General features: G+C 41.2%; 1 protein-coding gene across 1 annotated transcript in view; it reads left to right on the top strand.

The window, feature by feature from the left end:
* Positions 1–14258, top strand: part of LOC121539435 (nucleolar protein 10) — a 41073-nt gene that overhangs the window by 14057 nt on the left and 12758 nt on the right. The window contains exons 12-16 of the mRNA XM_041847931.2: positions 4225–4291; positions 5090–5142; positions 6972–7098; positions 13928–14007; positions 14102–14200. Coding sequence (XP_041703865.1) covers positions 4225–4291; positions 5090–5142; positions 6972–7098; positions 13928–14007; positions 14102–14200 — 426 coding nt within the window. The remainder of the gene's footprint in view (positions 1–4224; positions 4292–5089; positions 5143–6971; positions 7099–13927; positions 14008–14101; positions 14201–14258) is intronic.

Here is a 14258-nt window from a genome sequence, read left to right as displayed (position 1 = left end):
CTTTTGGTAGATGGGTTAAAAAACAAAACAAAAAAAATATTGAATATCCCTTTGAGCATGGTGAAGTTGTTAATTACACTTTTGATGGTATATCAATACACCCAGTCACTACAAGGATACAGGCGTCCTTCCTAACTCAGTTGCTGGAGAGGAAGGAAACCGCTCAGGGATTTCACCATGAGGCCAATTGTGACTTTAATGTAGTTTAATGGCTGTGATAAGAGAACTGAGGATGGATCAACAACATTGTAATTACTCCACAATACTAACCTAAATGACAGAGTGAAAAGAAGGAAGCATGTACAGAATAAAAATATTCCAAAACATGCATCCTGTTTGCAATAAGGCACTAAATGCCCTGAAAGCGTTGTTTGGCGCAAATCCAACACAATACATCACTGAGTACCACTTCATATTTTCAAGCATGGTGTTGGCTGCATCATGTTATGGGTATGCTTGTCGTCGGCAAGGACTAGGCAGTTTTTTAGGATAAAAATAAACAGGAATAGAGCTAAGCTCTGGCCAAATCCTAGAGGAAAACCTGGTTCAGTCTGCTTTCCAACAGACACTGGGAGACAAATTCCCATTTCAGCAGGACAATAACCTAAAACACAAGACCAAATATACACTGGAGTTGCTTACCAAGTCGACATTGAATGTTCCTGAGTGGCCTATTTACAGTTTTGACTTAAATCGGCTTGAAAATCTATGGCAAGACCTGAAAATGGCTGTCTAGCAATGATCAACAACCAACTTGACAGAGCTTGAAGAATTTTTTTAAAGAATAATGTGCAAATATTGTTCAATCCAGAAAGACTCACAGCTGTAATCACTGCCAAAGGTGATTCTAACATGTATTGACTCAGGGGTGTGAATACATATGTATTGTGTGTAGATGGGTGAGATGGGTATTTAATCCATTTTGAATTTGGGTGCTAACACAACAACGTGGATTAAGTCAAGGGCTATGAATACTTTCTGAAGGCAGTGTATTTGAACCAGAACATTTTCTGTAATTTATTTTACTACTGTTGGAGACAGACATGGTGCTGTATCAGGATTCAACGTGAATTGGGAGAAAACTGAAATAATACCCATTTCTAATTGTGACTTCTCAAGCTTAGAAAGTACATTTTAAGTGGAAACGGACAAAGACAAATATGGAATACCTGGGTGTACTGATACCATGCAATCTGGAGGAGGCATATAAAATATATTATTTTCCTTTAATAGATAAGATTGAATCCCATGTTCAGAGATGGAGATCCCTCCCTATTTCTATGTTGGGTATGGTCAACATAATCAAAATGAATATATTACAAATGTTGATTTATTCCAGGCCCTGCCAGTTTCAGTTCCATCCAACTTTTAAAGTAAAATAAATGGCCTGCTTTCCAACTTTATTTGGAATGGAAAGACCTGAAGAGTCAAATTAACTGTTTTACACTTACCCTATAAAGCTGGAGGTATTGGACTACCTCATATGAAGATGTATTACTGGGCTGCACAACTGTGTTCACTTTAACAATGTACAGCAGACTATCCTTGTGCATAGAGAAGTATTGAAGGCATAAATGTAATACCTTATGATCTAAAATATTTTCACTACTTCGGTTCCAAGGCATTGTAGAAAAAAAATAGGCAATCCAATGATTCTCAATTCCATTCGTATTTGGGAAAATGTACATACATTCATGAGGTGGAAATGACCAATATCGACAGGCACCCCTATTTGGAATAACCCAGTGTTTAATGACAACACCTTCAAGTCCTGGTTCCAAAGTGGCATCCATGAATTTTGAACGTGTACTATACTGAACAAAAATATATACTGAACAAAACTGTAAACGCAAAACAATTTTTACGATTTTACTGAGTTAGAGTTCATATAAGGAAATTAATCAATTGAAATAAATTCATTAGGCACTAATCTATGAATTTCACATGACTGGGAATATAGATATGCATCTGTTGGTCACAGATACCTTAAAAACAAGTAGGCGTGGATCAGAAAACCAGTCAGTATCTGGTGTGACCACCATTTGCCTCATGCAGCGCGAAACACATCTCCTTCGTATAGAGTTGATCAGGCTGTTGATTGTGGTCTGTGGAATGTTGTCCCACACCTCTTCAATGGGTGTGCGGAGTTGCTGGATATTAGTGGGAACTGGAACACGCTGTCGTACACGTCGATCCAGAGCATCCCAAACATGCTCAATGGGTGACATGTCTGTTGAGTATGCAGGCCAGAACTGGGACATTTTCAGCTTCTAGGAATTGTGTACAGACCCTTGCGTCATGGGGCCGTGCATTATCATGCTGAAACATGAGGTGATGGCGGCGGATGAATGGCACGACAATGGGCCTCAGGATCTCGTCACGGTGTCTCTGTGCATTCAAATTGCAATTGATAAAATGCAATTGTGTTCATTGTCTGTAGCTTATACCTTCCTATACCATAACCCCACACCACCATGGGGCGCTTTGTTCACAACGTTGACATCAGCAAACCGCACGCCCACACGACCCAATACACATGGTCTGCGGTTGTGAGGCCGGTTGGATGTACTGCCAAATTCTCTAAAACAACGTTGAAGGCGGCTTATGGTAGAGAAATTAACATTACATTCTCTGGCAACAGCTCTGTTGGACATTCCTGCAGACAGCATGCCAATTGCACAATCCCTCAACTTGAGACATCTGTGGCATTTAGTTGTGTGACAAAACTGCACATTTTAGAGTGTCCTTTTATTGTCCACAGCACAAGATGCACCTGTGTAATTATCATGCTGTTTAATCAGCTTCTTGATATGCCACACCTGTCAGGTGGATGGATTATCTTGGCAATGGAGAAATGCTCACTAACAGGGATTAAATACACATTTGTGCACAACATTTGAGGGAAATAAGCTTTTTGTGAGTATTGAACATTCTGGGATCTTTTATTTCAGCTCTTGAAACATGGGACCAACGCTTTACATGTTGCGTTTATATTTTTGTTCAGTGTATGATGGATCTCTACTGTCGTTCAGTCAATTACAAGAAAGATTTGGATTATCCAAGGCTGATTTCGTTCCATTTTTACAACTCAGAAATCTTCAACAGAATCTGGATGAACCTAAGGCATTTAGCATAGACAAAAATACTGAAAGAAGCTGATACGCTAAATAAGTTAATTGCCAAGTAATACCCAGGATGGTTAAAACTCTACCTGATGGTTCAGAACCTATAAGGTTCCTTCTGTCCAAAGGAAGAAGTTGAGGAGAACCATCGGTCACAGATATGTGAAAACGTTCATACATGCTCCTACAACAAGACATTAACTAATGCAATTTAACATAATTCATAGGACTTACTACACTCCTGCCAGAATGCATGTAATGCACCCAGAAATGTCACATCTCTGTTGAGATGCAAAAAAACATATTGAATATGCTGTTGTCCTGTGATACATTATCCCAAAATGGTGTCAATTTATGTACTATCATTTCATTGTGTCTAGGAATTTATATCCATCATTACATTTTAGTCATTTAGCAGACGCTCTTATCCAGAGCGACTTACAGTTAGTGAGTGCATACATTTTTATTTTTTTTCATCTCCAAGATTGTCTGTTGGAAATGTAAATATTGGTGATCAATATCAAATAAAGTTTTTTTTAATCTAGATCTAATTGCTGGAGAGAAATATATAGCCGTCAATTGGAAAGACTCATATTCACCCTCAATAACAAACTGTAGGACTGAACTATCTAGCTACATACTGTTGGATTTTGTATATTATAATATTAAATAAAAAACTGAAGTGTTTGAAATTTGGAGACAATATGTTGATCACCTTGGGTAATGTGTTTGTATAGTGGCCGTTTTATGTTTTTGTGTTGTGGAAAAACAATTATCTTTTTTGTTTTATTATACGAATATTTGCATGAAAATCTGTCAGCAATTGGATGGAAACCTAGCTATTGTGCCCCAATTTGACAGAAGTGACATTTGAAAATGTTTATTTAGGATGTTCCAAAAACAGCGAAGATGATTTATGCAGATTTAGAACATTGTCAACTCCACTATTCCAAACTAAGTGTTCGCATTTTTTGGAAACGCCTTTGCATTTTTTATGGTAAAAATGTCATAGTGTCATTATTGATGAAAGTGAGACCACTAACTAACTATCACAGTGCTAGAACATATATTCTAACCGTACCTTTGGTCTGTTTCACCCCAGGGGAAAGTGTTCTCCTCCATTGAGCCCCAGACGAACATCAACGACGTGTGCATCTATCCTGGTTCTGGTGAGAATCACCTCAGAAAGACTGTTCCATTCTATGAGCAATGAGCCAGATACACTAAACATTGCGTCTGTACCAAGTTTAACTTGGAGATGTTGGCCTACAGGCACTCTTATGTGCTTGGTAGTAATTTACCAGTATGCTCAACTACCACTAGATGGTACCAAGTGACCTCATCAACAAGACCTAACCACTTCTGCACCAGGGATATGCTTCTGTATGAGATGGCTTCGACTTTGCTTTTGAAATAAGATTGCCACTCTATCCACTGACAGCTTCTCTACCAGCAATTATGCCTAATTACAGCAATCTTTAATGAGCACTTGAGTTAAACTGTTTAAGACGCTCATTCAGGATGTAATCGCTGTAATTTCACGTAATTAGCAAATCCCCAGAACCATTTATATGGATGATTTGTCATCAAATGAAGATGAAGATGGGAGCAAGCCAGGCATTTGTCAGTAATGGTTACATAATGGTTACACACATCTTAACATTTAAAAATCCAGCAAGGTTTTTTGGTTATTTTGCTGTTTCCTATTTGACTCTGTGTAGTCTACTGCCTGCATACCTACTATAGTCACCCTATGCTTATATGGGCTATACTTTCTGCATGTTCATGCAGTTAGGCTTGTAACTAGAGTCAAACAAAACCAGCAGACAATGAGCCTTTTTGTACAGTTCCACATAACCTTAGTTTATTACCTTGCTAATTTTAATATGGGGAAAAAATCTGGTTGTTTCGTTAGCTCATCTCACTCATTCACATCTTCTCCGTTTTCTCTCCTCCTAACTTCACAGGTATGCTCTTCACTGCCAATGAAGACCCCAAGATGAATACATTCTATATCCCTGTGAGTTCTACCACCCTTACACTCCCTCAGGCCTATTTGACAGTTTGGTTTTACTGCTAGTTTTACATGCCTCAGTGTGCCGCATGTTTGGTTTGAAAGGGACATTTTCCATGAGATAGATTTTACACCAGGGTGTGAATTGAAACCAAACCGACCAAGGCAGTATAGAGAAGGCACGAAAGGACGATCTCTGTTTTGAGGTCTTGAGTGTTTAGACTTTTGTTCAGTTTAGTTTTTACAGCATCCCCATTTGGCTGGTGTTTTATGGCCCGCAAAAAAAGACTAAAGGGCATTATTCGTAGAAAACCGCCCACTGGGTTTTACCCAGAAAGTGCCGTTGTTGGGTTGTGAATGTTCTTCAGCAACAGGTGGTCTTGTACCTACCCCTATACCAGCTTTTCAGTTCTAGGAAAAGTGTTTGTACATTGTAAAAAAAACTACAACAAAAAACTTGTGTACACTTTAAATTAGTCTCTTTAAGAAGTGTGTGTGTGTGTACGGTAAAGTAGTCTCTATTTAGGAAGTTGGTGAGTGTCTACGGTAAAGTAGTCTCTATTTAGGAAGGTGATGTGGTAACCCTGACACACGATTAGTTTCTATAAGTACTGTCATTAGTTTCTATAAGTATTCATCAACCACTGATTAGATCACTGTGTTGGTGAGCTACAGAAAACAAGCTCTTAAATAGTGTGTGTTTGGGCCAACAGAGAGCTAATACTGAACTTAGGAAATATTGCGTTCATCTGTTAACAGCAAACGCATTCTATTTTTGGTTATTGGAGTTTTGAAATACTTCTGCAGAAAATGAAGGTCGATATCAAACATTCACATAGCAGTGCTCAAACTGCCCTGAATAAATAGCTACATTTTTTACTCAGGTATGCTATGAACATCAATGGTAACGTCAAATATAACACAAAGTTGTCAACTTGTTTGGTTTACTCATCTAATCTATCATTCATGAATTTGAGGCAGGCGTGTGATTCCAGTTCCAGAGAGCTCCTTTCTCCCAGTTTTTTTAACTGGTGGGCAAAGATCTCCAACGCATGCCTCCCAAGCTGCCCTACAGTACAGTAGGGCAAAGTTTTGAAGTTAACATTAGCCATTTGCTCCTCAATGATTACACTGAGGAAGGTGACATTATGTAGACTTTGAACTCTGATTTGATAGAACAGAAGTCTTACGATAATGGGATGATTTCAATCTGATAAGATTCATTCAATCCTTGTCGACTCGTCCTCAGAGCCCTGAGAGGATTGGATAGGTGCAAGCAACATGGCAGAAACTACACCTAGCCAGCTGGAATGTTGCCAACACCTACTTTCCTTACCAGCCCTCAAGCGCAGTGAAAAGGGAGAATGTATTGAATTAGAATTCTTCAAATGTGGGCCTCCCGAGTGGCACAGCGGTCTAAGGCACTGCAGTGCTTGAGGCGTCACTACAGATCCGGGGTTCGATCCCGGGCTGTGTTGCAGCCGGCCTGACCGGGAGACCCATGAGGCGACGCACAATTGGCCCAGCGTCGTCCAGGTTAGGGGAGGGTTTGGCCGGCCGGGATGTCCTTGTCCCATCGCGCTCTAGCGACTCCTGTGGCGGGCCGGGCGCATTGACCTTCACCTCTCCCGAGTCCGTACGGGAGTAGCAGCGATGTGACAAGATTGTAACTACCAATTGGATATCACGGAATTGGGGAGAAAAAAGGGGTAAAAAGTACAAAAATTAATGTTTCTTGTTCTTCAAATGTTTCTTGTTCTTCATTCCTTGTCCTTCCTTCACTCTATCCCTTGTTCTTTTATCTCCTTCCTCCCCTTCATGTTGTCCCTGTGTAGGCACTGGGGCCTGCTCCTCGCTGGTGCTCTTTCCTGGACAACCTGACAGAGGAGCTGGAGGAGAGCCCTGATAGTACCGTCTACGATGACTACAAGTTTGTCACCCGCAAGGACCTGGAGAACCTGGGTGAGATTAGGGCTGTTATGGTGACCGTATTACAGCCACATCGGCGGTCAAGAGTCATGAGGAGGGTCAAATTCCACGTGACCGTTTAGTCACGGTAATTAGGCTTCTCCAAGCTCTGATGCTGCTTATGGTCATTAGTAGCCTACCAAACTTGCTAACTGCCTGGTACTCAGCACTCTATTGTCCCTCTAATCACTCTGACATCAATGCAAATGAATTTCGAACAGCTAATCAAACACTTAATGAGAGCCTATGAGCTCATGTTTACATTTACATTTTACATTTTCGTCATTTAGCAGACGCTCTTATCCAGAGCGACTTACAAATTGGTGCATTCACCTTATGATAGCCAGTGGGACAACCACTTTACAATATATCAACAAAAAAAATGTTTGTGTGGTAGGGGGAGGGTAGAAGTATTACTTTTATCCTATCCCAGGTATTCCTTAAAGAGGTGGGGTTTCAAGTGTCTCCGGAAGGTGGTGAGTGACTCCGCTGTCCTGGCGTCGTGAGGGAGCTTGTTCCACCATTGGGGTGCCAGAGCAGCGAACAGTTTTGACTGGGCTGAGCGGGAACTGTGCTTCCGCAGAGGTAGGGGGGCCAGCAGGCCAGAGGTGGATGAACGCAATGCCCTCGTTTGGGTGTAGGGACTGATCAGAGCCTGAAGGTACGGAGGTGCCGTTCCCCTCACAGCTCCGTAGGCAAGCACCATGGTCTTGTAGAAGATGCAGGCTTCAACTGGAAGCCAGTGGAGTGTGCGGAGGAGTGGGGTGACGTGAGAGAACTTGGGAAGGTTCAACACCAGACGGGCTGCAGCGTTCTGGATGAGTTGTAGGGGTTTAATGGCACAGGCAGGGAGCCCAGCCAACAGCGAGTTGCAGTAATCCAGACGGGAGATGACAAGTGCCTGGATTAGGACCTGTACCGCTTTCTGTGTAAGGTAGGGTCGTACTCTGCGAATGTTGTAGAGCATGAACCTACAGGATCGGGTCACTGCTTTGATGTTAGCGGAGAACGACAGGGTGTTGTCCAGGGTCACGCCAAGGTTCTTTGCACTCTGGGAGGAGGACACAACGGAGTTGTCAACCATGATGGCGAGATCATGGAGCGGGCAGTCCTTCCCCGGGAGGAAGAGCAGCTCCGTCTTGCCGAGGTTCAGCTTGAGGTGGTGATCCGTCATCCACACTGATATGTTTGCCAGTCATGCAGAGATGCGATTCGCCACCTGGTTATCAGAAGGGGGAAAGGAGAAGATTAATGTTGAGCAACGTTTCTATAGGCTATGCAATTGCGTGAGAAAACAGAGTGATGGCCTCTACTGAAAAGAGGAGGATCAGCCTTCTATAGGCTAGGCCTACTATATTTATTTCTGAACTTTCCTAATATTAAGCACATTGTTTCTCATTACAGCATGAGTATAGCCTACCTGGCTGGCATGAAAATGAACCACGGGAAACGCGTCCTCCATTCGCTATTTAAGTGCATAGATAATTTTTTCCCCCTGCCCCTGTTTCGAGACTGGTGCATGACAATGGTCCATTCTAAATCAAACATTTTTTCACACACATTATTTAGTATATGTATAGACAAGATTACATCAAGAATAGTCTGAAGGATGACTATTAGCCTATCACTGGTTAATGATATATTATCACTTGTGAATGATGCCCAGCTTGTGTGCAGTAAGGCAAGAAACAGTGCATGCCTTTTTCCCCGACTTTCTAAAATCATACTCGCACACCTCATATAGCCCATAGGCCTAAATGTTTTGATAATACGGTTTGTATCACAACTAAAGTGGCCAAATAACTTCTTAAAATGAAGCACTTGAATCTGCTTTACAACGGGTGTAGAGCCTAACTGGCATACAAACTCAAAATCGTGAGTTTCAAGTTTGGGGAAGATAATTTTCACCATAAAAATGCATCTTTATAATAAAAGCATTATATGCAAATCGCATTTGCGGTCAGTTTTGAGAATGGTGTTTTCCTTCTAATTGACTGCATTTTGGAACATTCGCACTTATAGCCTACTGCCATGTGTGGATTGCTGCGCTTATAATGTGAAGAAATAGCCTAATAGTTTATCAACATTTTAAGCTTAAACGTTCTGATCTGTTGCATCAGCCTCATTGCTTTTAAAAGGTTTTTTGATGCTAGTGGTTGTATTAATTTGGGATCTATCGCATCCCACAACTGTACCAGACTGTTTGTATATTTATTTCTTGCACAGAATAGAATAGGCCAACTTTTGTACTATGGGGGATAGTAGATTGACATAAGCTAGTGCTTTTGCAGTTCGTTAGGCCTACTCATCTTGCTGGCTGACGAAAAGTAAATGTGGACAGTTCTTCCAACATCTTCAATATGCGCCTCGGAATGCGATAAGGACGGGGGCAGTTGCTTCCCCGATGTGTCTGTCTTCACTTGTAGCCTGTGAGAAGGACCCGATCACGTGATGGGCATTGGCTAATAACAATTGAGATACAGTGCATTCGGGCCCCTTCCCCTTTTCCACATTTTGTTTTGTTATAGCCTTATTCTAAAATTGATTACATTGTTTTCCCCCCATCATCAATCTACACACAATACCCCATAATGACGAAGCAAAAACAGGTTTTTAGAAATTGTTGCAAATTTATAAAAATACAAAAACGGAAAAATATCACATTTACATAAGTATTCATACCCTTTACTCAGTACTTTGTTGAAGCACCTTTGGCAGTGATTACAGCCTCGAGTCTTCTTGGGTATGACGCTACAAGCTTGGCACACCTGTATTTGGGGAGTTTCTCCCATTCTTCTCTGCAGATCCTCTCAAGCTCTGTTAGGTTGGATGGGGAGTGTCGCTGCACAGCTATTTTCAGGTCTCTCCAGAGATGTTTGATCGGGTTCAAGTCCGGGCTCTGGCTGGGCCACTCAAGGACATTCAGAGACTTGTCCCGAAGCCACTCCTGCGTTGTCTTGGCTGTGTGCCTTCGCCCCAGTCTGAGGTCCTGAGCGCTCTGGAGCAGGTTTTCATCAAGGATCTCTCTGTACTTTGCTCCGTTCATCTTTCCCTCAATCCTGACTAGTCTCCCAGTCCCTGCCGCTGAAAAACATCCCCACAGCACGATGCTGCCACCACCATGCTTCACCGTAGGGATGGTTCCAGGTTTCCTCCAGATGTGACGCTTGGCATTCAGGCCAAAGAGTTCAATCTTGGTTTCATCAGACCAGACAATCTTGTTTCTCATGGTCTGAGAGTCCTTTAAGTGCCTTTGGCAAACTCCAAGCAGGCTGTCATGTGCCTTTTACTGAGGAGTGGCTTCCGTCTGGCCACTTTACCATAAAGGCCTGATTGGTGTAGTGCTGCAGAGATTGTTGTCCTTCTGGAAGGTTTTCCCATCTCCACAGAGAACTCTGGAGCTCTGTCAGAGTGACCATTGGGTTCTTGGTCACCACAGGTAGACTCCAATGAAGTTGTAGAAACATCTAAAGGATGATCAATGGAAACAGGATGCACCTGAGCTCAATTTCGAGTCTCATAGCAAAGGGTCTGAATACTTATGTAAATAAGGTATTTCTGTTTTTATTGTTAATACATTTGCAAAAATCATCATTAGTCGCATCATGCATCCTTAGAATGTATTAAAAATCTAAACATATAGCCTAACATTTGTATCACAACTGAAGTTGCATAAATAACTTTAAATTAAGCATGTAAGAGGACCTGTTTCTTTGTTAACCGCTCAACACAGAATGGCTGCATGTGCACACTCCCTCATCGTTTGGAGAAAATATCCTTTCTATTTTATTCAGCTATGTTCAATTGTGTTCTTCATACGATAAAATAGTATAAAATAATGCCACGGAATTCTAAGCAAATCTTGTCTGCTAAATGAACTAGTGTAGCCCACAGCCATATGGCATAGCCAGATCAGGGCCTAACATAAGGTCATCTCAGAGTATGCTATTCTGTTCTTCTGAAATAAACTACATTTTCTTTATATCGTGTATCTTTAGACCTGTCTAAAATAAATAATCGATTTTTTGTGATGGTGTAGGCTATATTACATGGATTAATTAGACTTTTTTAAATGTAGATGTTCCAAAGGTCTGCATCAGTGGCGTGTAGGCTATGCGTGGAAGCTAGGAGATACTAAATGTGTTTATGTTAATTAATGGTAAATTACAGTGAGACCGGCAGTTATTTGCTTGACAATCACCCACTGACAAAATGTCATGACCGCCACAGCCCTAGGTGAGAGGGGGGTGGAGGTGGAGCTATTGGCATATTACCTATCAGCTGTTACCTATTTGTTCCTCTAAGACCTACAGGAATACAAGTGCCTATTGAATTGAGGATTCTAGTTATTTTAGGCCTACAGTTCCTAGGGAAACTTCCAGGGCTGTCTACACTACACTTGCCATTCAGTGGAGACCATTTTTGAATTTAGGCAAGTTGAGGCAATATAACGGCCAGGCTTACCAGTCCCACCTAAAGATGAACGGTAGGGGAAACGCTGACGGAATGGAGAGAGAAATGTAGAGATGGAAGAAGGGATAGTGAGAGATGAAGGGGTGGCGAACAGAACGGTTGAAAGAACAGAGGAATGCTTGGGTTAGCACTAAAGAGATCAAATGACGAGGAGAAAGTCGGTTGGTTGGGGAGGAATAAAAGGAGAGAGGGAGGGTGAGAGCGAGAGGGGTGGAGTAGATGAGGGAGAAAGGGGGAAGAAGGGGGAAGGGGAGTTCAGTTCACTGCAGCTGTGTAATGTAACAGACAGGCAGCCGGGCGGATAGTGAGATTTTTTGGGGAAGGGGGTTTCTATCTTTTTACCTCTCACACACACAGTCCTTGCCAGGGTTGGAGAGTAACTGATTACATGTAATCTGATTACAAAAAAACTAACTATAATCCGTTACGTTACCGGCAAAAATATTGTAATTAGATTAGACACTTTTGAAAAACAAGATTATTACTTCTTGGATTACTTTGAAATGCTTTCTGAATGACATTCAATTTAGCATTGAAAATAGGAGCAAGCTTAAGTTTGTTCCACCTGAGCAAATCTGACCACAAGTTTGATGGATCCTTTTTGTCTTCTAATGCCTCATAAAAGGAAAGCAATCCAAAAGTAACGGAAATTAATCAGATTACGTTACTGAGTTTGGGTAATCCAAAAGATACGTTACTGATTACAATTTTGGGCAGGTAACTAGTAACTGTAACGGATTACACTTACAAAGTAACCTACCCAACCCTGGTCCTTGCGTGCCACAACTCCCACACATTCCTGAACTAAAGTGGTCTTACAGGGAACTAAGCAGAGACTAAAAAGCCTCATGGCAGTCTCTAACTCCACTTCATTCAGAGCTTAAAGAATGGTGGCTGGAGACTGATGTTACAAAACTTTATCTAAATGCTCTCAAAAGGCGTCTTGCCAAATAGCTGAAAGGTCAATGTTAGCTTGTTTCATTTTTGTTAGATTCGGCTATCACTACAGTCCTGTTGAAAGACATTCACTTTGACAAAACTGTTTTTCTTCAGCATTTTATCCAAAGACATAGAGTTGGGTTGCATGCAATTGATTATGAAAATCTGTAATATGAAGTAAAAGCTTAATGATCGTAAGTATAGGCCTACCCTATGTTCCCTACTGTCCTGAACGTGTCAGTTTAAATGGGAACAACCAGCCTGTTGAAAGAAGCAGATGTCTGCAGATATGTATAGTCTTATGTCATTTTCTTTCAGCACATTCCAATAGGCTGCTTCTCAGAGTTAAAGGGATAGTTCACCCAAATTACAAAATTATATTGGTTTCCTTACCCTGGAAGCCAGTGGTATTCAAAGTCAGGGTCAGTGGGGTCGGCAAATTTAAATAAAACTTTATTTTTGGGGGGTGGGGGAACCAAAAATGAAATAGTACAGATTATTTTATGGGACAACATACAAACGTTTTTGACAAAAATACAATTTTATTGAGTACATTTATTTATTGCTTCTCTTAATTTTGATAAGAGATGAAAATGTAATGAATTGAAGGTAATTTGTTGATGTGAAAATCAACATTTACAACAACATTAGGTTTGTGGTGGGGTGGGGTTGACAATTTCTGACAAAAAAAATGGGGTCCCCGCTGAAAAAGGTTGAATACCACTCTTGGAAGCAGTCTATGGACAAGGTGTGACAGCAATCCATGCTTTGGTTTATTTTCCCTGGCACTGTTCCCAGTCACAAATCCCATTCAAGTCATGGTACCGATATTACCATTTTTTGCGCATCATGTTCAAATCATCTATAAGTGATGTCTTTGAGCTTCACAATCAATTTTAGATACTTTTGGATGATTTGGACATGATGCGTGAAAAATGCTAATATCGGTACCATGACTTGAATGGGGCTTGTGCCACAACTGCTAAAATGTTAGCATTTGGAAACGGTGCCAGGGAAATAAAAACAAAGGAACTCCCCACACCTGGTTGTCTAGGGCTTAATTGAAAGGAAAAAACAAAACCTGCAGACACTAGGCCCTCCATGGAATTAGTTTTAACACCCCTTGCTTACAGGGTAAGAAAACCAATGTGTAATTTGGGTGAACTATCCCTTTTAATTAATAAGCCTTACTGTGCTTGGCAATGCGCATCACCAATTTGAAAGATCACAAATCTTTTAATGAGTTTCAGGTGACGTGGCCTGCCTCAGGGAAGTTGAATATAGAGATACTGTATGTAAAATATATAGATCAACAATCATTATACAAATGTAAAATTTAGCTGTTCACTCATGTTAAGCAAATATGTACATTTCATGTACATATCATCTATAATGTTGTGTTCAACCATAGGTCTGTCTCACCTGGTGGGATCTGCTCTCCTGCGGGCCTACATGCATGGCTTCTTCATGGACATCAGACTGTACCACAAGGTAGGTTGTGTGTGTGTGTCTAACTGCATATTCTTAGTTGATTGTCGATGTTACAGAGTTATGTGTTTAAATACCTTTTGTGTGACTTGTCCAGGTGAAGACCATGGCCAATCCGTTTGCCTATGAGGAGTACCGCAAGGACAAGATTCGCCAGAAGATAGACGAGTCCAGGGCCCAGAGAGTACAAATCAAGGTGGGATATCATACTCTGTCTGACTGTTAAAAACAGACATTCAGAGAGACTGGACATG

Source organism: Coregonus clupeaformis, chromosome 25 (genome assembly GCF_020615455.1).
Source record: "Coregonus clupeaformis isolate EN_2021a chromosome 25, ASM2061545v1, whole genome shotgun sequence".
Classification (NCBI taxonomy): Eukaryota; Metazoa; Chordata; class Actinopteri; order Salmoniformes; family Salmonidae; genus Coregonus; species Coregonus clupeaformis.
The sequence above is the reverse complement of the archived record's forward strand: the minus strand, read 5'-3'. Positions and strand labels throughout refer to the sequence as shown.